Raw genomic sequence first — 25,679 nt, forward strand, 5'->3', positions numbered from 1 at the left:
TCCATCTCTTATTTGCTACTACTTTTCCTAACAGTGCACTAGCAAAGAAAGCATGGTTCTTGTATTCTTTTCTGTCAGTGCGTCCTAGTGGGAAGACAGCAGTACATGCCTGGAACATTTTGGGGCAGGGTTTATTACTATTTGAAAATTGTTCTGACCTAGGTTTTCTGAGACAGTAAAAAATTATGCTTAGTCCCCAAAATCCTCTTGTTATTTCAACAGCTGTGAATTATGTTCATTCACAGTCATAATGAATCACAAACAGTTTGTGAAGAGTCCGACAGAAGTCTGCTGCAATCTTTTGTGATAAATCTGATAAGCACCCATCTTTATATCCCTTGAAATGCTGCCAAAGACCTAATTGCCAATTAGTTTTGCAAGGCCAAACAGAGCTTCAGAGTTTAAACCGAACGAACAAAGTTGCTTCCTGCAAAAGCTGATGTCTGTTTGCTCCTCTTTTATGTCTTATGGGAGGGGTCAATCATCTCCAAGCCTTACTCCCAAGGTGCCCCTTTTGTCTTAACTGTTCTTGCCTTTTGGCAGTTCTGCACATTCGTGCACTGGGAACAGACTCCCCCTGTTTCTCTTCCTCATTGATGTCAAGACTCCGGAGGTAGCACATAACTCCCAGATGGCCCTGGCCCCCTCTCTGCCTCCAACACAGAGCCCTCGTCCAAGCCTGCCCCAAACTCCAGGACTGGCCCATGTTCCTTCCCAACCTCCTCACTGTCCGAATCTGCTGCCAGCTCTGCTGGCCGCTGGCAGGCCACAACCAAAATACTTTTTTTGTCTCACAACGCAATTCTTTTGTATTTTGGCTGTACAAGAAATGTATGCTTTTAAGATTTAGTACAGGTTTTTTTGAAATTGTACAAATCATGGTAGTACCAGTATCTAGACATTAGGATGATGATTGTTCATTTTGCTATTTCATTGTGCCACAATCCAGTTTTAATTACAGAATAAATATTCCAAACTTTCTAGTTGATGTAGTTAAATGAGATGACATGGGATGCTTAATGAAGTATTGCATTTTGAAAACAGAATGGGTGAATTCTAAGCACTATGATGACTGTAAGTTTGTTATTCAAAATATCCAGTTAATTAATTGATTCGTCACTTCCCTCAGTTCCTGAGACCGATTTTGATTTCAGTATTTATATAAAATGAATGATATCTTGGCTCCTTCTAAATTATTCAGCACAGTGCCACTTAATCAAATCTTTCTTAATAGTTACATGGCATTATTGGATGAAGTGAATAACATTTTTAAGTGTGTTTTAGCTTTTCCTCTTACCTAAATTTAAAAAGGAGTTCTTGAATTGAAGTCCCAAATAGGAAAGCGGTTAACTAAATTCCAGCACAATCTATTGAAAAGGAACCATAGTTGACTTACCAAATGGTTAGTTTGGTTAAGGCTATGTTCCTGTAGACTGCAGTTGCTGCTACATACAACATTACCTCAAAACCCCACTTATGGCTAGGGATGCATTTTCAATTTTAATACATTCTATGATAGTAACCTTGTTTATTATTCTGTGAGGTTGATGGCTTTATTTTTAGCAAATACAGACATTTTCAGAAACTGCAGCTCATGTAAGTAAAAGCATGAAAATTGACTGGGAATATTTATCTAATGTCTTGTTTCTGAAGGTTACAGATGTTTTTTTAAACAACAACTTTTTGAATTGATTTGACTAAGAATGACTGCCTCAAAATCATATAGTGAGCTTCTGTGGATGAGAACAGATTTAACATGGGCTTTAGTGGTTCCATTCTATCTCTTTAACCTACTGTAATACTAATATCAATATTAAAATAATTTCTTTTCTTTTATTCAAGTACTGGCTTTTATTTTTAATATCTATGTCTTTGGGATACAATTTGAGAAACATTTTTATCATTACAAGTCCCTTTCTGTATAGTAAGGAACTATCCGCTATCTAATTGAATTAGCCTTTTTGCCATTGGCATTTAAAATACTTACATTCATGGTAGCAATCAAGCAGTCAGTCTTTACATCTTTATTGTGCTAGAATTTATTTTATGGTTTTGTTTTTATTATCAGGATCCTTTATGGATTTGACAGATCAAAACATGTATAAACTTGAAATGTTACATTTTTGTTGAATGCTTCCTAAAAAAACAAAAAATTAGGACTGTCTGGAAATCAATCATTTTTGGACATCTGGAAATGATTTACCACAGACAGCATTTGTGATACCTCATTTGCAAGATAGCAATCGGCAATTAACTATTAAAATTTTGTTTAAAGTTTCCAAAAAGAAAAAAAGTGTTTCAGGTAGAAAAAAATAAGTTTAAATTTAGATGATTTATGATAGAGAAAAGTGTCTACTATGAATAATGATTGATAAGAGCTTTTGAAGTAATATATATAAGAGCAAAAAGTGCCCTATCTCCAGTGATTTGAGGAAGTTTTGCAGAAGTATTTATGTGAACAAAAGAAAAAAATACATATACGAAGCAGTAATATCTTGTGTTTTTCACTTGAATATTTTATGTTTTGTAGCAATTTGTGAAACATAGACTGCATTTCAAATTTTAGTGTCAGGCACTTTTTTTTCAATATGGCTGCCAAATTTATTTTCACATTTGCTTCTCCCCCAGGCTGCATTCTAATATAAGACATATCATGGTTAAACTATGGAGTTTTGTTGTTTGCTTGTAGATGTTTCATTATCCAATTAAGTAGCAACATCAGGGCTACTAAGAGTAAGGTTTCTTCCCTTTTTATATAAAATAGCTTACTCTGCCATTCTTTGTGGGAGTATTGTTTTTTTCTTAGTATGCCCCTGATTATTGTTTGTCTAGTGTTAAGCCCCATATATGAGCTTGTGGTTATACAAATGTTGTAAAATTGGCAAGACTTAATATTTGAACTTCCTTAATTAATGATTAGTTTATGGTTAGGCAGTGTTTTCATTAAGCATAGCAGCTGCATTTAAATAATTAGAGTTATAATCATTAAAATAGCTGTGGAAAGGAGAAATAATTTATAATGATTATTATTTATTTATTTAGAAAATGTGATTCTGGGCAGCCAGCAGAAATAAAATCCCAAAACGAAACCCTCACCGCTCTGGCGATAAAAATCAAACCAACCACTCGATGTACTTTGTATCTCCCTGGAGTCTCCAGACCACTGGCAAAACCACGTCTTCAGTGTCTTTTGAAAGAGTGTCAAGGTTGGGGGCCAGTCTTATTTCCACAGGGATCAAGCCACCATGGAGGGTTTTTTCTTCTTCTTACCAGATGAACCTCCTTAAGGCAAGGGACCTGTAATATATACATGCCTCCCTTCTCTAATGGAGCAGGTACATGTAGTTGGGAAAAGACAGTCTTTCAAATAACATGGTTCTAAAAGATAAGTGGTTGTGTTCATACTGCCCAGGATTGTGTCTGCTTTCTCAGGAGCAATAGATTGTTGCTAATGACATATTTATATTGAAGCCTATAGACAGGCTGCCTGTCATTATTTAAGACACATGAAAAAACATTTTTCAGTCTGTGTATACAGATGCAAAAAGCTTTTTAATAACCAGGCTAAATGTGAAATGCTGATTGGTGACAATAGCATATCTTAAAAATCTAATCTATATTTGTAAACTAGATTGTTAAGTAGCCAATGTGTAGATTAGGATGTTGGACCAAGTAGGGATGATTGAGATTCAAACTTATCTCCATGGAAGCTCACTGTGTGATGTTTCGACCACTCACTCTCTCAGTAGAAGAACATTTTTGTGCGGAAAAACATATAGTAGCTTATTTGTTGTTCCTAAAGAAAAGGAGAATGTAAACAATTTAAGAAAAAAAAATCAAGTGTCCATATTATTGAATGGATAGTGGGTAATTCATCTAATTCAAATTTAATATTATCACTTCATTCACAAATTAAGACATGTGATTACAGTAAATGTACTAGGATATTCTTAAAATATCAATAATAAATAGGCCAAATGGCTTTACTTACAATTATATGTATATCAACAGAGTTACAAAAAAAGGAAATATATATATAATTTCCAACTGGCCATCATTATAGGGACAACTATAAAAACTATTATCAAATAGCAGCAAAAGGTGATATTTTTATTAATTACATTTATATTACATATATGTATTCTTTTCTGAAATTCAGTTTTACTAAGAATTTTTATTTTCTTAATTCAAGCTATTTTGTAGTATAAGGTGATTAGTTCTTTGTATATCTATGTATTAATTTACATCCAAAAATGTCCCTTCAGCATTTCTGATTGAAGATCTGTCCTCTTGATTATTTGAAATCAATCCATTACACTGAATCATTTGTTGAAGAATTTGAAAAAGTTTTCATGGCTGGCTGGGCAAGTTTAATAGAAGTTACTTTCTACTTTAGATACAGGTTTCCGCATTCTATGCTGTTAGATTAGCAACCTATAGTAGTTTTGTTTTTTTTACTTCTTATTGGACTGGACATTATCAATTTTAGGTTGCTTCAGTTATGTTTATGTTTTGATCATTAATTAGATAGAATTTTAGGTCTTTTTTGTAATTAACCATTCTTTGTGCAGGAGTTCTCAGATGAAATCTGAGTAAAACTGATATATCACATTCGAGCAGGCCTTGCACTTTTCAGAATGGGAACTCACATTGCCTGGAAAAACTAATTGTTGGCTTATCTAAGCAGTGAGATACCACAATCTGGCTGCGATCCACTTTTGTGAACACTACCGTGTTTCCCCGAAAATAAGACAGGGTCTTATTTTCTTTTTACCCACAAAATATGGCTTGGGCCTTATTATGAGGGGAGGGTTTATTGTTTTGGGGTTGCCTGGTGGCTGCTCTCTTGCGAACAGGCTCCCAAAGATCCGGGTACAACTTCATGGGTGAATGGCTGTGTTGCACTGTCACAGGGATATCGCCAAGCCGTGTGAGCGCCTGTTAGCCACCGCCTGGCTCCCACAGCTTGGCGCCTTCGAAATGCCAGTGAATGGCGCTGTGCATGGCTGGAGAGGGGGATTGCATGAGTGGCTGTTCTACTCTCGCTCGCACGTCTCCCAGCCTCATGATGCCCTGGCCTAGCTCTCTCTGCAGAGGAAGAGCATCTCCACTCCTGCCACCGCCGCATGGCTTTTTCTGCAGCTTCCAAACCAAGTTTTCTGGCAGTGGCCGCTCTGGGTGTACGCTCTATGGTTGTACACTATGCCGGCAGCTGGTCCACAATCATAGTGTATGCCCAGAGCAGCCACTGCCGGAAGACTTGGTTTGGAAGCCGCCCAAAAAGTCATGCAACGGTGGTGGCGGAGGTGCCCTGGTTCTGTGGGGAGAGCTGGGCCAGGGCATTGTGAGGCTGGGAGGCGCGTGAGCGAGAGCAGAACAGCTGCTTGTGTAACCCCCCTCTCCAGCCGTGCAGAGTGCCATTCACTGGCATTTCAAAGGCCGCAAACGCGGGAGCTGGACGGCAACAAACAGGTGCTCACACGGCTTGGTGATACCCCTAGGTCAGTGAAAGGCGCTTAGTGGAAAGGGGGTTTGCCGGGTGGCTGCTCGTGAGCGTGGTCACTTCATGGCTGCTGTGTTGCACTGCTGCGACAGCGCAACACAGCCATTCGCCCATAAGGCTGTGCCTGGCTCTTTGGGAGCCCGCTTGCAAGAGAGCAACCACCCGGCAAACCCCCCTCTTCAGCTGGGGACAGCGCTGCTCACCAACCTAGTGGTATCCCGAAGGCACCAAGCAATGCGATCACTTTTGCCTCCGCCCCCCCCCCCCCGTTCCCACGGCTTGGCACCTTCGGGATACCGCTAGGTTGGTGAGTGGTGGTCTGCCTGGCTGGAGGTGGGGGGTTGTCCAGGGAGCTTTTATGCGGGGGAGGGCTTATATTTTTGCCCACCAGAAAAATGTGGCATGGCCTTTTTATCAGGACATGTATTTTTGGGGAAATACGGTACTCATATTTGCACATTCATTTATTCAAACATATATTAGGTAAAATATCAACTTTAGTGCTTGTACTTGGGCAAGTAGCTGTATTTTAAATTGGCAACCAAAGTTAAACATAATGTCTTATTTATACCAATAGATAGAAACAAAGGGGTGTCTAAATTTGGAGCAAGAGTAAATTTAGAAAGTTAAATTTGGTATCTTGTCACAGTAGATCTGATTTATATCTAATTAATTTAAATCAATTTAAATTCAATTGAAGTTTCAGTTGAATGATTTAATCCATTAAGAAGATTCTGCAATCTTTTCTAGTAAAAATGTATTTTTGTTGTTTGATGTAGTCTAAATATATATTCTGCAGTACTCAGAGAAAGGTGTTCACTTTTAAGGTGTGTGTCCGTTTCCATTATTTTTCAAATTAATTTTAATTAAAATGAAAAATTATCACACATTTATTAATTCATTAGGAGCTAAAGCAACCCCACTTCAGTAATGCCATTTTTCAACATTTTAAAAAACACTTTTAGTAGATGTGTGAGGAAAACAACAATCACAAGTTTTCAAATTTTAATATATTTAATAAGAAAGGTGATTGCCTTGCCTTAATTAAAAATGGATGTGCTTGGTTTTGATTACTGAATTTATATAATTTCTAGTAATTCACTCTTGATTTTTTAAAATACCATCATCAAACATATATCTTGCCTGAATATCCTAATTGTTCTGAAATTTATTGTAAATGGTGCCACAGGTACTGTTTTGATGGAGGTCTATGTGATTCTTTCCCATCAAGGATTGTTTCCAAAGTTTTGTCTCCTGTTAGTTCTATAACCATGGCAGTCTTAACTAATCCAATCTTCAGCCAAATTCAGATGGAAACTAAGGCAACACACAATTGGGTTAAAAAGCATCATTGGAAGTGTTAGGAAATCTTTAGGACATTTTTGCTTTCTCCATTGGCCATTTAAATAACAGTAAGTTAAACTTGGCTTTGCACCTAATCACTGTTTGGGATATGTGTCCATTGTTACAAACCTTTGCAATGAGTTTTGATATAGAGGCTGTTTTGATTGCTCTTTCTCTCAAGCTTAAGGATTAGGTATGCAATATGGATCAACTGATCAGACAGAGAGGTTCCCACAAAATAGCCAACAAACTTAACCCTATGTAACTGTCTGTTGTTATGCTTCCTCTCCCGATGGATAATTGCCTAAGTAAACTGAGCTTTCCTTGATGTGTCCATCAAACAGGCCATTGTAAATTTTAGCCCTGATACTAATCTTTTCCATCAGAAATTTTGTTGGAAGGTTTGATGTGTCTACTTTCTTCATGTCTTCTTATATAAATTGATTATTGTGAAATACTTTGCAACACCTACTATACTAACTTTGTGGTTTTTTTTGCAGCAAAATAGTATTCCACGTGTACACAATTAATTTGAGAATTCCTTCACTTCTAAGCGATGTGTAGCATTATCTATGCCTATTCCTGTAAGATAGAGAATTTGTTTTAAGCTTTGGGGCTGATACACAAGATCTTTCAGTATTATTTAATAATATTATTTATGGATCACTGTTATCATAATTAAGTAGTAGATATCGATGTTGATGAAAAATTAGATATGGGAGACAGCCATCAGAATTTGAATGGATTCACCCAAAGAAAAGAAATATATGTAATTATTGCATGTTTTCCATAAAGCTTGTTATAATTGTTTTATTGTTTTTTAAAAAATAGCTTAGGGGCATGGTATTTTTTAGCTCCAGCTAATAATTTAGTTCATATGTGTTTTTCCTCTTTCTTTTAACAGGCATTTATAGCAGTAATGAAGTAGCAGTATCTTTTCCAAATGTAGTCTCTGGCTCAGGATCTAGCACTCCTGTTTCCAGCTCACATTTACCTCAGCAGTCTTCTAGTCATGTGCAGCAAGTGGGAACTTTGTCTTCTACACCTTCTGTAGCTACAGCTGTTGCTGCAACTCAAGTAGGTTATTAAAAGTATTTGATGGTCAATATTAGGGTGGCAAATAGGACATATTGGCATTTTGCATATGCTTTATCAAACAAATGTATCTAAAGAAAGAATAAACCATACATGTATCTTTCGTTTCTTTTAGTGTGTTATGAAGAAAACCAGACTAACTTCTAATTTTTTATTCATTTTTGATTAGTTTCACAAATGGATTTAATGTTCAGAATCTGCACACTATAAAGTTAGATATTTTTTTAAAAATAGGCTTTCGGTTTTGGTATTCTATTTGTTTTCCTAGCTTTATTTTCTTAGCAGGTATGGTCAATGATAGAATTCATTCATTATATTAAGCTAATTTTGGTTGGTTGGTTGTTTGGGACTTAACATACTATGTTAGCCCAGTCAATTGTGAGTCTGTATACTTTGGTTAAACAGTGTTTACATTATATTTGTAAACCCATCTAATGAATATATTTGAAAATCTTCAGTGAATTGCAGTTAGTAATTACTATTAATTACTTAGAGTCTTACTTTGGCATATCTAATGTGCATAATAATTTGATGAATGTATCTTTAAATTTGTAAGCAGATTTGAAAGCCAGTGAAGTTGCTATTATTTTTTTAAAGTAATCACTTGCTGAATAGTATATTACAATCGTAGCAGAAATTCTGTAATTATATAAAAACTAGTATATTAATCATAACAGTAGCAGTATAAAGGCAAACTAACAAATGTTTATAAATATATAAATACAGCTATATAAATACCTGAGGTAATAACAAACAAACTATTTCTTTATGTAAACTATTTTGCTACATGAATATTTTTACTTACAGAAATTATTCATGATCTCTTTCCAAAAATAATGAAGAGAACTCATGCTTAATTATAATAGCTTCTTTAGTTACTCACCTATAGACCTAATAAAGCTAAATTGTATCCTAGTTTTATTTCAGGAAAATTCCTTACTAAATTAACCTTTTAACCACGAAATTAGCTGAAAAAACTTCTGATCTTTTGTCATCATATCTACTCCAGGAGTCATTTTTATACATGAGGAATTCTCAAAAAGCAAAATTCTTTGTTTAAAACATAAACATATCCTACTAGATTACTAGAAGTAAAAGAAACTTTTGAACTTCAACATTCAAGTGAAATGCTATACTTAATGTTCAAAATAAGTCCAACTGATTACAATAGAGTCTCTGGTAAATCTGCATAGGATTAAAGTCTGTTAATCCTTTAAGAACCCTTCATAAATTCCAGCTTTACAGGTGAGATACATTGAAATATTTACTGAAGCTTTCATTTAATGCCCACGATAAGTAGTGTCATCTTTAAAACAAAAAACTGCAATAATTTTTAAGTAAAAATATAATTTCTTCAGGCATATAGTTTTCTTTCTAAGAAACAGAAAGTAATGAGAAAATATTTTAACTAATTTTTCAATTACATAGATAGTCCACAATTTACAACAGTTCATTTAGTGACAGATCAAGTTACAACAGCAGTGAAAAAGTGACTATGACTGTTTTGCACACTTATGGCCATTGCAGCATCCCCATGGTCATGTGATCAAAATTCAGGTGCTTAGCAACTGACTCATATTTATGGTGATTGTAGTGTCCCAGGGTCATTTGATCCCCTTTTGCAACCTTCTCAGCAAAGTCAATGGGGAACCAAATTCACGTAATTGTGTTACTAATTTAAAAACTGCAGTGATTCATTTAATAACTGTGGCAAGAAAGGTCATAAAATGGGGCTCAATTGTAATCATAAGTCGAGGACTACCTGTATATGTGATTATATAAAAGTGCTTTCAATTGTATGTTTCTACTTTTGAATTCACTCTAGTATTCTCTACATTTATTTTAATTGTTTTGAATATCTGGAATTTAGTTAGATGATGTCATATATCGATCGCTTGTATTTTTTATTACTTATGTGCTAACATTGGATAAATACATTTTAAGAAAGGCATTAGTATCTTTTTAATCTCATTATTCCAAAGAAAGAGGATAATAGGTAGCACATGTTGCATAATAATTGCTCATTATTTGTTCCTTTAATGCTTCTGAGAAGTGGATGTTAGATTTTTGACAAGTTGTTTGTGTAATGCTAATGGTGTAATCTGTTGTACATTTACCTGAAAATAAACTTCATAGAAAAGCAAACAGGATTGCATTGTAAATAATGAATGTTAACATATTAGCATGTTTATTGCTGCAGTTTAGTTTTTACAATTAATACCTTAAATATTTAGTTTATTTTCCTGTTCTAGCTCCTTTTCCACACAATTGTTCTTAAAATGAAAGTATTACATCACATTTTATATGTTAATATTGTGTGGCTTTGCCTTCTCTTTTATCTTCAGTGCCACTTTTTTTATTCTTAAAATATATTTCCTTCATTGCATATTAGATAGCTTTCCTTTCATTTTTGAAAAAGAGAAAGCCGCCAATGTTGTTGTCTAAACTATATTGTGGTGTTTATAAACTGTGAGTTATTTTTATATTTCCCATATTTAAGCTATGTCTTCCACACATTCTTTTAGTTCCTACAGTTCAATTCTTCCTAAGGTGAAGAGGAAAAGTTGAAGAAACATACTACATATACAAGTTGTTTGCATTAAATTGTTTAAGTTGCAATTTGCAATTGTTTGACTCCAGACATGTTCTTTTCCAAGACTTGCTGTTTCATTTTCCCTTCCCCAATAATAAATCAACACTCCATGGTTACTGAACATTGGGATATTTCTGAAAACATTCGTGTTTCCTTGAGTATGGTAATACTTTTGTACTCTGCTGGGTTGTTTGACTATATGAGGACCAGCAAATGAAAGAAACTTGCTGAAAAATGTGAGTGTAGAATCATAATTATCTGTAATATTTTTTAGTAATTTATTTTAAATTAATTTATTTTTAAGTAAATACCTGTAAAATATGTTCAAGTCTGTTTATATTATGTGGAACTATCACCCGTCCGAAGCATACAGTTTAGTTTATTTCCATAGTTTTAAATCAGTGTTATCTTGTTTTCTTTTTTTGCCCTTTTTCCCCATTTTCCCTTTTTTCAGTCTGTTCCTGTGGAAGTCAAATTATGTAAATTCTTGCCTTTCTGTTTTTTAAAAAAATAGCAATAGCACATAGATTTATATACTGCTTCACAGTGCTTTACAGACATCTCTAAGCAGTTTATCGAGTCAGCATATAGCCCCCAACAATCTTGAGTCCTCATTTTACTGACCACTGAGTCAACCTTGAGCCGATGAGGATCAAATTCCCAACAGCGAGCTGGATTAGCCTGAAATATACTGCATTGTAACCACTGCACCACTATGGCTTCTCCAATTAATACTAATTTTTTTTTTTTTAGCAGAACCCTTTTTTTCCGTCAAAATAAATCCAGATTTTTTTTAAATGAAAAAAATGGGCTTCAATGTGAATTATGTAAGACCATTTATTTAAAAGTGGGTTGGGAAATGACCATCTTTCATCCGTAATTCAGGCATAGTTCCAAATAAAGTATATGAAATTCCTATATGTACATTCCAGGAATTACATTATTACATTACCAGAGAAGAAATTCTAATTAGCAATTCTGGAAATGCAGCAAGAAGCTAATAAATCCAAATTTATCAGAAAGTTTATGTATAGTTTATCTATACATAGCTGTAAAGGCATTGAATTCATGGGGATTTGCTTCTCAGTAGATTATTAAAATTGTGCAACAGGAAAGCTTCTCTTTGGACAACAATATTCACAGTTTAACCACAGTGGACATTTACAATATTTGGATAACAATTCTGTTTTTCAAATTTTAACTATAATGAGACATAATGCAAACATTATAGTCTTACTATTTTTCCTGAAAATAGGAATAGTACTACTGTATGTAACTTATATTGGAATGTTAACTCTCTACAGCAGTTATATGCACAAAGTATGTATAGAAAATTGTGGGAGAATTGTTATGTCAAGACCTGAACTTAGTCCTGAATTTCTGTTTTTGAAAAGTGGTATTGTATTTGTAACATTCCAGAGTGACCCCTGCTGGCAGGTAGTATTAAAGCAGCGATATTTAATCAAAATTTCCTCTTTCTGTTAACACAGGGATTCCTAAATGATCACCTATTTACTGATGTTAACAGTAACTTACCCAGAAAATAGTAAAAGATTTCTATTATCACCTTTATTTAAAATGTAATTTCATAATGTCTCATTTGAATATCTCTTACTAGGTAAAATTAAGCAAAATCTCTTTTTTGAGTTCATCATTTTGACTATAGATTCTGGGGTAAAGAGTAGAATTTACAACCAAAAAGGAAATTTCAAACAAACTTGTGACTCTACTATAAGAAGAAAAGAATCATAGCTACTTGTGATAATAATCCTTGGTTCAGTTAAAATGGTTGCTGTTCAATAATTTGATTTTAGTAACATACACCTCCTTATAAATATAATTCAGTAAGTCTGCTAAAGAGTTGTGTAATCTTTTGCACACCTCTGCATGCTGAGACAGCTGCATCAGGGCTTCAGTCCGCCAGTAAATGGTTTCTGCCTTCAAGCTGAAGCTTATTTAGTCGGGCTTATCTGATGCTGCTGTAGCAACCATCAGTCTCCAGGCAACTGAGGCACATTGACCTCTCTGATGAACTGAGAGAAGCACTACTTCAGTTTAGCTTCCTAAGACAATTACTGGTGGTGAATTTATATATATACGTTCATAAATCCGTGTATAGGTACACACACAGAGTTCATAACACATTGTGCATATATGTGACTGTATTCTCTGAAAGGATGATAAGGTAATAAATGTAGGAATACCTTAAGCAAGCTATTACAAAATCTTTTATAGGATAAAAATCTGGTTAATCTTTAAGTAATGTGCAATTATATTCATATTTTTTAAGAAAACAATTTTAAAAAGATTGTTTTAAAAGTTGCCTGGTAAAATTACGACATGTTCAAGACAGGGTAATAAAGCAATAACCGTGCTGAGATTTAGAGTTCTTCCTTATAATTAAAAATTTAATTGTTTGCCCTTACATTTTATGTTTTATCCTTCTATATAGATATTCATTTCTTTACTCATGCTGTTACTATCTTGGCTTTTAACTATTAGATGTTAATATTTTTCTTTTTAAATCAATATGAATACATTTAATTTGACAGGGATTTTATAGTATCAGACAGTTTATACTTTATATTTTGCTATGCGTGCGTGTGTGTGTGTGTATGTATGTATATATATATATATATATATAAACAAGTGCCCGACAAAAATATGCCTAAGTAATGTTTTGATATATTTTTTGGGGAAAATGATGTAGTCCTTTTAAGTTCAAATGGTTAGGGGCTTCAAAAGCATTGAAATAGAATGTAATGGCTTGTCAGTTTATTTCAATTGCATTTTTATTTCAAGTGCATTACTATTCTTGAAAATTAGTAATACAAATGAACAATACAGTTTGAAATTATGTCCTTCCTCTAGATTTGGGTGGTTGCCATGGGCCCTTTAAAGGTGGAAAGACACATCTGTCTTGGCAGCCTGTAATGTGTCCTCAGAAAATTCTATGGTGCAGATTTATGACTAGCAAGTTTCCCTTGGTAATAGACTTTGAAATGTGGCATTCCAGGGTCAGGAAGTTGGAGGTGGTCCTATATCTGATAGAGTGGCATAGGTATTTAATTAAATCCATGGGGAAAGAAAAGGGAGAAAAATCCCTGGAGAAGAAGAAACTAGATGCTCCACCCTAACACCTGGGGTTAATTTTATAAATGGCAGATGAATAGTCACTTAATCCTCCCCATCCTCACACCCACACAAATTACTCTTAGGAATGCTTTTTTGGACAAATAGCTTATTCTAATGTAAACCCTCAAATATGCTAAGAGTAGTTTTTATTTTAAAAAATCTGATTAAGTGAGAAATTTTGTAAAATATTGCTATAGAATCTCTGGAATATTTCATATTATTCTGTGTATCTTTTGGATTGCTGATGTGTCTCTCCTAAGTGCTGAAAAAGGTTGACACTGCTGGGCTCCTTTTATTATATTTTTTATTTCTGCTAGAAATTGGCAATATTTTCTTCTTTTTCATAAATATTTATATTGTTCTGTTGTTTATAAATATTCCTGTTTTTCATAAGTTAACTAGTGAGTGAATGTAAGAATTTTGCTGATAAATCCACATTCAAAACAATTAGTGAAATTAACTTTGAATAAATTCATACAAGTAGAATGCATTGATAAATCTAAAAAAAATCACTTGTAACTTTTAAGAAAGAATGTTTATAGAAGAAACCTATTTCCAAGTTGAAGCAAGCAGATAAATTGTTTTTTCATTTTTAAATATGTTTCTCTGTTCTTTAATAGCAACAACAAAAACTAACAACAACAAAAACTAATTCTCAAGAAGAGTATTGATTAGTTATAAACTGATTATGAAGCAACCCTGGAATTGGTGGCCCAGTCACTTCTTATACAATTAAATCCCTCCTTCTTCTTTATGGAAATTCAACTGTGGGCATTTTAGCATTAGCCTAAACAATGGGTTTGAATATGTTAAGCCCCTAACAATTAGAGAGAAGTTTGGGGCATTGAATAATGTGGAATGATGCAATTGAATCTGACAGCTTTAACAGTCAGCCCTCTCATGGGACCTCAAAGTTGTTCACACTTGGTTTCATCTCTCATCACATGCTGAGTATTAAAACCTTACTGGAAGGTGTCTTAAACTTAAATGAGGTGTATATTAGAAAATATTTAGTATCTTAAAAGTCGAGATGACTGATAGTTTGTGCTTTTTAAAAAGATTTTATAAGATTCAGTAATATACAGCAGGGCTATTTTTCTATCAGTGTGCTTGTTTAAAAGTAAATTTCGAAATGCAACATATAGCTCAGCAGAACTTTCCCCCACCCCTACCTTTCAGTCATTTCTGATTCTAGTGTCTACCTAGACTAATCCACACAATTGTCTTGCCAAAATGTTCGGAAGTAGTTTGTGATTACCTTCTTCTTAGGGCTAACATGGCATGATTGGCCTAAAGTCACCCAGCTGACTTCGTGCCTAAAGAAAGACTAGAATTCTCAGTCTCGCAGCATACCCAGATTGGTGAATTGTTTAGTGAAGTTGTGTAAAGTCTTTGTGTTTCAGTATCAGCAGATCAGATGCATTACATATATTGCAATGTATTTAGTAAATTAATTTATATATTTATATCAAAATGTGTGCTTTTCTATTTTATTCTTTAAATATATGTAATGAAGGCAAAATATTCATCCTAATACAAGCATTAAAACAATATTTATATGATTTGTTACTGTGTTTCAGTGCTACATTTTTTATAATCAAAGAGATTTTGGGAGTATATAGATATATACACAGAAAGTAGACACACACACACACACACACACACACACACACACACAGAGTTTATTTTAATTTCAGTGTTATAATTTTAGTAGTGTATTTCTGTCCTTAATGATTTTCATTAAATTAATACAAGTCAAATAAAGTGTATCATACTTCGGAAAGTGCTAAATGCTATGCTTTGATTTGACCTTTATCATATTATTCAAATTAGTCTACATTTTTAATAAATGCTTTTTAATGAAGTTGATATACATTGTAAATGGTTCTTTTTTACTTTTAAATAATACCAAAATTGAATCTTTATCTCAATATGTGAAATTGTTATACCATGTAGCTTAGAGAGCTAAATCCCCCCCTTTTAACCTTTTCAAAATAAAAAGAAATAAAAACTTTTTTATGGCACTTTTCATAACCAATTTAAAAAAATTTACCCCAGTGCAAAGATTACATTATAAATATAATGTATAGCTAATGATAGAAGAAACCAGTGATATTCTATCTTGATCAGATAACGCTAATGCCTTGGTATCAGATTTAATGTTTTTCTTGTGTTTGGGAAAACAATTAACCAGAAATGAAAGTTGGCATTTTCCACAGCTTTTATTTAAATAGCACAATTTTTCTGTTAAAACACTAGTGTCCTGTTTACCTTTTAATCTTATTTTATCCTTTTATCTGCTAGAGAAGCTAAAAGGACAATAAGTAAATTAATAATTCTATAATATCCTTCCTTTCATGCCTTGAACTTTCACCTGAAAAATGATTTGTTTACATGAAGGAATGTACAAATGAATTCAATTTTTTTCATAATCTCTATAACAAAAGAACAAAACTGCTGATATTGTCCATGTAGGTGTTTATTCACTGTTTGATGGCTCTAATCTAAAAACAAATAACTATAGAACCCAGCATACTTCTGTGAATAAGTTGTTACAGAAGATGTGATGAAAACATGTTTTTGTTCCATACAACCATTTGATATATGTAGGGTTATAGAAAGTTTCATTGGACATTTACAGGTTTCAGGTGCTCAAATTCACACTATGCCTGTTCAAATTACATGTTTGTAAACCTGCTTCAGCTTTTAAAAAGTTGGGACACAGGATATTCTGTGTCAGTACTAGAAATGTCTGTAATTTATACATCACATCACTTCTCCTTTAAGTATTAATTTTTTATGGTGCTGTGTATCTTGCTTGTGAGAATTGAATTACTGTTTAATTATTCATTAATCATATGATGTTTATGAATGAACAGATATTATGCAATGGGAAAAATACTTTATTAGAGGAGAACCTTATTCTTTGGATCCAATTAGTGGCATGCCCTAAAACAACAATAATAACATCAGTCTTTTCAAATGAAATTTCACAATCTCCTCCCATCCTTGATTTTCATGTGCTAGATATATTTGCCTTGTTTTAGGAAAAAGAAAACTAGAAAAAGATAAAGGGATGGCTTTTCTTTTTCATTGTCTCTGTCAAAATGTTTCTTGGCACAACTGTTAAAAAAATTGCCTTGGTTGAGGATAAAACCTGTCAATTCTTTATTCTCACTTCCTAATAGGAAAATGTTTAAGAAATAGTTCCTAGAGGTTTATAAGCAAGGTTTATCAATTATCACTTTAAAAGTTGGTTTCAGGAGTGAAAGACTAGGTCCAGAGGTGAAGGTTCAGTTAAGCTGATTTATTGCTAGAAGTTTATGCACAGGAATTGTCTCAACTAATAGTCAGTACCTGGCTAGAGTTAGATCAGGGTCAATGGCATTCAAGGAAAGTTGTACTTAATTCTTTTGTGGTGGGGGATCAGCCTAGAATGTAAGGGTTTCACTCTGCTTCCAGGTTTTGCCATTCCTTCTTCTATATTTGGTAAGTATGGAGTGTTGGCAGATCCTAGTGACAGAGTACAATGCTTCTAGAAGTACAGAACTGTGTTTCTGTTGGTTGCACTTGTGCAACTTTGACAATTACTTTGAAGCATTTAAAGTTTTGTTGATCACAAAGGTGGAATTATGATTACCTTTTTTTTGGCTGAATCTATTAGCCTATTAACTGCAGTCTTTAGCACACTATTTAAATACTGCCTCCTTTGTTTATTGGGAATTACATTGTAGTAAGTGTTCTTTACTGTTTTGGACTGCATTTGGTTTAGTAACTTGTTTTGTAAAACAAATGTGTGTTCTTTTCAAATTTCAAATTGAAAAGTGCTTATAATTTCAGTCATTTTAATGGCTTGTGTATCAAAGCTATAAGATGATATATTTTTTAGAAATTCTATTTGAAAAATAATAGTATTATGTCTGGCCATTACACTTCTGAATAAAGTTTTCAAATGTCATAAGTTAATTGAGGGTAATGTAGTCAAGAGGAGAATATGTTTTTAATACAGTGGATTAAGCAAAGATTTTGCCAGGCTTAAAACTGGGCAGAAATCAGTTTATCTTGTTGAGGGTTCATCTTTTATTGCTTGACTGAAGTTCCATTAGAAAAATTGAGGATTGCTGTTAGCAGGATGGATGGATGGATGGATGGATGGATGGATGGAGAATGTTCCAATAAGTCAAGCTGGCTATCTGCCAAAAATCTATTCCTTATTATGAGATTCAGGGCAGAACTGTGATTTTGGCGAGACCTTTATTATATAGAAAACATGCCTGGAAGCAGAGCTGCTTTTCTTTTATGGGAAAAATAAGCTTCCTTGTGCATAAAAAATAGGACATTACTAAACAATAAGCAGGTTGTCCTGATGACAGAGTACAACCAAGAAAATACTACTCAGGGGTACAACTGAAATGGGACCTTTTGACCCCATTGCATTTTTGTGATGTAAGGAGTAGGAGCATTTGTGAGACATCTGTTGTCTACCTGCCCTTATTTTGTAAATGGTTATAAAAGATTAAACAATTAGTGTAAGCACATGGACATTAATAAGCAAAATCCTTATATTCCCAGTGTGATTTAGAAATGTGGACAATTCTTTGTGTCAGCAATATTTTTAAAATATAATTCATGGTTTATTTTAATTTCACTGTAAAAGAAAATCCTACAACTGCATTTTTACTGTGCATTTAAACTTCTATTAACAGGGTACTTGACAAATTTATTGGATTGACTAGATCAATTTTCAATTAAATATGTTAAAGATAGCTTTTAAGATTTTCCTTTACATATTTTAAATTTCAATAATTCTGTGTTTTGGCAGGCATTACCTGGATCTTCCCTTGGCCTTCCTCCCTCACATGTCTATGGCAATAGGTTAAATTCTAACTCGACAATGGCATCACATACTACACAAGCTGAAAACATTCAGTTAGGCAAGTTAATATTTTTTAACTTTTAACTTTTATTTTTAAAAAATGTTTCTTTTTATTTATTTCCATGCATAACTGCTAGCTGCATTTTACACACAAATAATGTTTTACACCACAGCGTATGTGAAATGTAAATGTTTAAGCAGAGCAATGAGCAGGCAGGAATGCAACAATGTCTCTTGTGACTTTTTGTGATTGATGTGTTCAGTTGCTTTAGTTCTTTGCAATGAAAGTAGCATTGGGTTTTTGTTGTGAATCGTTTAAATCTTTATTTGCATAATTTATGGAATTACATGATCTCAGAGCTGGTATAGCTGAGATCCTGTTACATAAATTCACCAGTAACTGAATGAATACTAGTTGGTCTTTTTCATAGTACTAGTTTTTTAAAAAAATTAATGAGCTTCTGGATTTGCTTTGTTTCATTCTATCTTTTAAGGATTTGTTGACATGTCCTAATAGTCATGCCTATCTGGGGGAAGGGAATGAGTTTAGCAGTTTACCAAGAATGGATCAGTCATGTCTTGCCCTCTAAAAGGCCAAGGGTCATTTGCTGCAGAACAGGGGGAGGGCTGCCTTGAAAGGGGCAGATAGGGTTATTTTATTGAGAGGCCATAGGGAAAAATAACCCTTTTGAGTCATGCCATGCAAGACATTTCAGTATATTTGACAAAATGTTTTTAAAAAAATCTTTTCACCTCTTCTTCTTGTTTTCTTTTTATATAGATTAGGGAATTACTAAATACTTATTCTTTGGCTTTAGTTGCTAAAATTTTGTGAGAAAAAGTTACTGGTAGATGTGACTATGTGGAATATGGTTTGTGAATTTTCCTGGGATGCAAAGTGTTAAAAAATACAAAGCCTGAGGATTTGCTGTGATAAGCATACAGATTAGCTGTCCGCAGCTGTGATTCATTACTTTCACTGCAGAAATTAAAAGTGGCTGAGGGGAGGGTACTAGAAATACAAACCATGCTTGTGTGCTGTAAAACTGAAAGCAAAGAAAAGACTAAGGCTAATCTATGGCCTGCTTCACCCACAGAAATTTGTACGGAGAATACTTTATCCATTGCAGTTAGCAGCTTTAAAGTAGTAGTCCTCTCTAATATTGCTACTGGAATAATTGCTAATAGTGAAGGACATCTTGAAATGAACTCAGTCTGCGACATTTTAAAATCTTAGTTCAGAAAGAATCACTTTTGGCTGTGAAATATTTGCTGTGCAGATCAAGATCTTGGAGACAATAGCCGGAGCCTGGTTGGAAGGGGAGGTTCACCCAAAGGAAGTATTTCACCACGGTAAGCAAAATGTACAATCATTTAAGGAAAAAAATATTTTTAAACTGCAGAAACTTTTATAAGGTGCCCTATTTAAGTTGATTAAAATTATGTAGGTATGTTCAGTTGGAGTAAGAAAATATTTTAGATTACTTTGAATTCACAGGGATATCTAACATAATAAAGCTATGTCTTTTTCTCATGCTTAGAAATTACTGAAGAATTAGATACATTTTTTTACATTATCTGATCTCACTTATATAGTTAATTTTGCAGAGAAACAATTATCAAATGGATGCTATAGTAAAAAATATTAAATGCAAATATTTGTGTCTGTATGAAGTGTAACCACACTGAAAAAAGGGAAGAATCTTGTATAGGCAGTGAAATCAATATTCTTAAAAATTTAAAACAATCAGGATTCAATCAGGATAGGTCACTAGCATAAAACCATGCTACTGCACAGTTTGAGTGTGGAAGATTTTCTAATAATTATTGGGTAGCATTTTAAAAGTGTTTCATTTTTATGTATGATTGGTAGTACACATTTCTACTATAGTCTGCAAATAGTTAATGCATGGGTAATAAACTTAAAAAAGGAATGTCAGTGTGCACTTTTGCTTATGAATTGCTATGTCATGGATAATGTGTATGTTAGTGATCTGTGGCCAGATTTTCAAGAACTTGGAGATCTCAAAGACTGACTGAAAAATATATCCACTCTGCAAATTAGGCCAATGGTCATCTTAGGAACAAATCCTTTAAAATCTTTGGAAGCTGAGTGTGATTGACTTCTAATTAAGTATTGTAGAAATATACCTTACTGAAATATAAAGTTATATAAGAAAGTAGATCTTTAGGTTAAAATGGTTTAGCTTGAACGGCTTTTATATATAATTATTTGTAAGGTTCCAGTCCCTAATAACTCATTTAAAATTAAATTAAATTGAGAATGTAATATTTCTTTGTTCTTCATGCTCCTTTTCACATTTGTTAAAATCTTAATTTTAATGTAAGCCCTGTGAATAATGTTTAAGGCAGTTAACTTTTTATTTTAGCTTTTTAAGAAGGATTTTGCCCACTGTTTTAAGACTATTAAGTACGTAATTAAGGAGTCAAGACATAATACTGAGAAAATTATTTTGTTGTCCTTTGGATCTTGTCAATTATAATAAAATAAGCATGGATTGAAATAGCATAGAATTGCTAGATTTATATACAATACTAGTATTAATATAAGCATACTACTTAATAAACATGTATATGGATATATGGAGGAACAATTTAGAAGATATATAGTACTATAGAATGTTATGTAAAAGATTTTCATTCCTCAAATGAGGCAAAAATAATTTTAGGTAGAAATACATGTGTCAGAAAGATGCATTTTAAACATAGCAGAGTCCTCTTCATTTTAATCACATTCACCTGCTTTTAATATAAAAGCTGTCAGAATTATATCTAGCTAGTGACCTTCATTGAATCTAGTAGCAATAATCCAGCAAAGGCTAAGACTGTTTTCAGAGGAATTATTCAAGAAAAACGTAGGTATGGGTGATTTGTTCTCTGTCACTCTTTCTTTATACATACACATAGCCAAGTATTAAAGAGATGTTAGTTTTACTGCAATCTCTTATACATCTGTGGCTAAATAATCTTCAAATATTTCCATAAAGTTTATACCAGGGTTCAGCAATGTATTCAGGGCAACAAATGATATTGTGTAGCAGTACTGCTTGAAGAATATAATACCTTTTGAAAATATGTCAATAATTTGCTAGTCATTGGCTAGTAAAATCCATAAATATTTTTATCTTAATTTAATAATTGTATAATTCAATACAGTATATTATCTCATCCTAGACATGGATGATGTGGTTAATTAACCATATGGAAGAGCAATTTACTGTTGGGTGAATTCTGATATTAAAGAGAAAAATAATTGCTTAACACTGTAATTTGAGTGCATGCCAAAACAAAACAAAACAAAAAACAATTGGTATGAGGTTATGATCTATTTGAAATTTTAATCCTAAAAATTAGGAAAAGAATGGTTCCTTTTCATAGCAGAGATAATTCTAGTACAAATACTACATTAAATGATGATTAAGTACATTTGTATAATATATGAATATAATTTATTCATTATTCCATCTCCACCCTCACCAATTGCTTGGTATATACCTTCTATTGTGTAAAAGAAAAACCTAGAGTGCTGGCTCTGTGTGTGTGTGAGGAGTGTGGGGGATGAATGTGTATTTTCAATGATAACTGGGAACATGGGAAAAATGTTATATATTTTTACAGTGAAGCAAGGGAACAATTACAATTTACCAACAGAAAAGTGTTGCTAAATTTAATTTCAAAATACTAATATATAAGTTCTGTTATTTGATTATGTTTTGATACATCATGCTGCTTTAATGATATTTGTAAACACAGAGATAAAATGCTTCACATTTGACATTTCTAGTTAAAGTCATTGTCATCAAATAATTTGTGATGTTGGTTTGTGTGCATATTAGGATATAAAACTTGCCAAATTGTTAAGGCCTGTGTAAATTAAATGTTGGTCATAATTTTCTAAATTAGTGTACTGGCTATATAAATATTTAATACTTTCCTGCACATCATTATGACTGCTGTTATACTCCAAAAGGGCTTTTTCTGTTGTTGTTAATTTCTGAATTCATTATATAGTGATGTCAGATGAATTCTTACCAAAAATATTCATTTTAAGTGAAGATGTCTGGGGCATGATAACTGTTTTTGTTATATCTTCTGTAGCTATTTAATTGAAACAGACAATTTTGCCCTTTCTTTGTGCCCTAGAGCTGTAGCATTTTATCAAGGTGCTTATTTGGTCTGATATTTTCTAAGTGTATTATAGTTAATTTTATTATATATGTACGTATTTCTCATTATGCTTATATGTTTTTAAAATACCCTGTAAATTAGTACACTTTCAGTTATCTATGTAACATTAAATTAGTTCACCTAAATAATTGAAGTTTTGATTTTAGTGCAAAACTCTCCTAAAAGAATTGACATGCGGAAACTTCATCATTAGACTATGTGGTGCTGAGACCTATAGGTATCTTAAGGAGTATTGATTAAAAGAGTTAAGAATAGCCAAGAAAACTGATATGTGTATGTTGTATATATCTCCTCTCCCTTTGTTCTTTTAGTGTAATTCATAACCTTTCTACAGGTCTCCTGTAAGCAACTTACAGATTCGTTATGATCAATCTGGAAATAGTAGCGTAGAACATTTGCCTCCAACACCATCTACTATAGAACAACTTCTGGAGAGGCAATGGAGTGAGGGACAACAGTTCTTACTGGAACAAGGAACTCCCAGTGACAGTAAGTTTTTCATCCTGTCCTGATTAATTTTTTGATTGCTGTTAACAATATACATTGATGGCCTTACTATGTAATCTAATATCTATCAGAAAAGTATTATTGATGTTTGTAAATTTTATATTTGAAAGATGATCATCATTCCTGGAATGTAACCCATATGTTAAAATGTGATTCTAATCATCTCTTTCATTCCTGGTATGTAAAGACATGCCTAAAACATTAGTCATTTACTTTAATTTTGCCTCAAAATTATTCTGAAGTGGGAGGGTGGTGATAAGAAAGAATTTGGTAATGAAATATGAGATCATAAATTTATTTTGAAAAGATGTAATTAAAGCTTGTCTGATTCTTCAATGACTAGTGATATTCTGATTACATATGCATATAAATGCATTAAATATTTGAATTGTTTTTAAATTATTTTACTATTTTACAAAAAGTTCCTTTAGTATATTTTCTTGATTACCAATCATGAGTGAAGTGCCATCTAGAGGTATGTATGCACACGTGTATGTGTGTATGTACTTTGTGTGTTTTTATGAATGGTATTCTGACAAAAATGCTAATTGTGAGGAAATTCATGCAGGGATAATCCTTTAAACATGATAGCTGGAGGACAGGTTTAGCTAAGTCTTATTGCATCTCATTTGGGCACACTGAGAGTTCCTTTGTATATTCTTGAAGAGGAGGGATAAAAAGCTAAATCCTTGGGAAATGACCAGATGTGCCTGCACTGCTATACTTGTGTCTGTACTAGGCCTAAAGGTCATGTTAAACAAATACAATTTAGAATTTTAAAAGCAGCTTTTAAGATGGTATAATGGCTAAACTGTCTTTATGTGCTAACAGAGGAAAGTTCCAAATTTTATCCAAAATTCAAATTTCAGAATAGAAGTGACCAAGGATGTGCTTTATTTGCAGGAAGAGGGCAAGGGCTGCAGGAGCCTTAATGATCCCTGCTGAGTGCTCTTTAAATGGACATTGGAAACAGCTGGATTTTCTCCCAGCTTGTTTTTAAAAAAATCTCCATTTCAAATTGAGTAAAGTAGAAAACATATGTACAACGTGTTCACAAACTTTAGTAGGGTAAGGGCTCTGGACTGAAGCTTTGAACTGTTAAATATATCCACAAGAAATTAAAAAAATATGATGTTTAAGAATTTCACAATATTTTTGATACAACAATAAAGATACTACTCTTTCCATAGTGTCATTGGCACTATACTTCCAGCAAGGGAGGAATCTTAGGCTATATATTTGTGAATGAACAGATCTGGTTCACAGATCTGGTCTGTTTGTCTTATCTAGAAATAATACATTAATAGTCATCATGGCTAATTTCAAGGAACATTTGAAATATTTTTTTATTTCTTCAATATTTTATAGAGATATAATTTACATTGCAAAAGAAATATTCTCCACTAATTTATTAGCAAAAACATAATTACAATAATGTACCAATCTAATTGCACATATAGAATGATGCAGAAACAATTTTTAACTGCAACTTTCAGGGTTTAAAATGTTTTTGTTTAGTTTTAGGCATGCTGAAATCTTTACACCAGCTTCAAGTTGAAAATCGCCACCTAGAAGAACAGATTAAAAATCTAACTGCTAAAAAGGAGCGCCTCCAGCTCTTAAATGCCCAGCTTTCAGTTCCTTTCCCAACAATAACAACCAATCCAAGTCCTTCTCATCAAATGCCTACTTTTTCAGCACAGACTGGTAAGTAGAGAAAAGTAGGTCTCTCTTTTAAATTGAATTTTACAACAATTTCTAAAAGGCTTATAAGCTCTCACCTAAATAAATTATGAATGTTATCTCTCTGGGAAAAATAATTTTATTATTCCTCTTTTCTATAATATGTCTTCCAAAATGAATAAAGCCTGAGAACATTTTCAAAGAGAAAGTCACATACGTATTAGATATGTTTAAACTTTTGAGGATGACCAAAAGGGAAATTGACTTAAATTATCAGTTTATGTACCTTTATGATGTCAAAAATCATTTACAGGTAATGGGATTTTCCCCTAAATATTATAAAAACTGCAGTTCAAACAACAGCTTTCTTTTTAACATCTTTTTAACTTTTCCAGCTATGTTTGAATCCATTATCAGCAATAAAAATTGTGGACATAAATAGCTTGATTTATTAGTTTCAAAGTTTAGATTTTATTAAATAGCCTCACATAATTTCTGCATCAAAAAGCATAAGACCTTATTGTTTTTCAATTGTCACTCTAGCTGTTAGCTCTGATTCTCTAAACAGCAGCAAAAGCCCTAACCTGGGAAGCAGTTTTCTACCTGACAACTCCCTTCCTGTATTAAATCAGGTACTGTGTTTTTAATAGCTTTTACATATCTCATTAGTTAATACTAATTTCCTATTATTTTGCCATTTTATGAAGTTTGATACAGCTGAGTCTTTGTATTTT

General features: G+C 33.1%; 1 protein-coding gene across 10 annotated transcripts in view; it reads left to right on the top strand.

Annotated features, from left to right (window-relative positions):
• MLLT10 (MLLT10 histone lysine methyltransferase DOT1L cofactor) overlaps positions 1–25,679 on the top strand; it is a 128,523-nt gene that overhangs the window by 90,759 nt on the left and 12,085 nt on the right. For all 10 annotated transcript variants that reach the window (XM_014056121.2, XM_014056116.2, XM_014056117.2 and 7 more), the window contains 6 exons: positions 7,752–7,924; positions 18,493–18,604; positions 19,827–19,899; positions 23,090–23,244; positions 24,781–24,969; positions 25,489–25,577. In XM_014056121.2, the coding sequence (XP_013911596.2) occupies positions 7,752–7,924; positions 18,493–18,604; positions 19,827–19,899; positions 23,090–23,244; positions 24,781–24,969; positions 25,489–25,577 (791 nt within the window). The remainder of the gene's footprint in view (positions 1–7,751; positions 7,925–18,492; positions 18,605–19,826; positions 19,900–23,089; positions 23,245–24,780; positions 24,970–25,488; positions 25,578–25,679) is intronic.

The sequence above is a fragment of the Thamnophis sirtalis genome, unplaced genomic scaffold (genome assembly GCF_051295495.1).
Source record: "Thamnophis sirtalis isolate CommonGarterSnake01/CBP01778 unplaced genomic scaffold, rThaSir2_p1.2 scaffold_4, whole genome shotgun sequence".
NCBI lineage: Eukaryota > Metazoa > Chordata > Lepidosauria > Squamata > Natricidae > Thamnophis > Thamnophis sirtalis.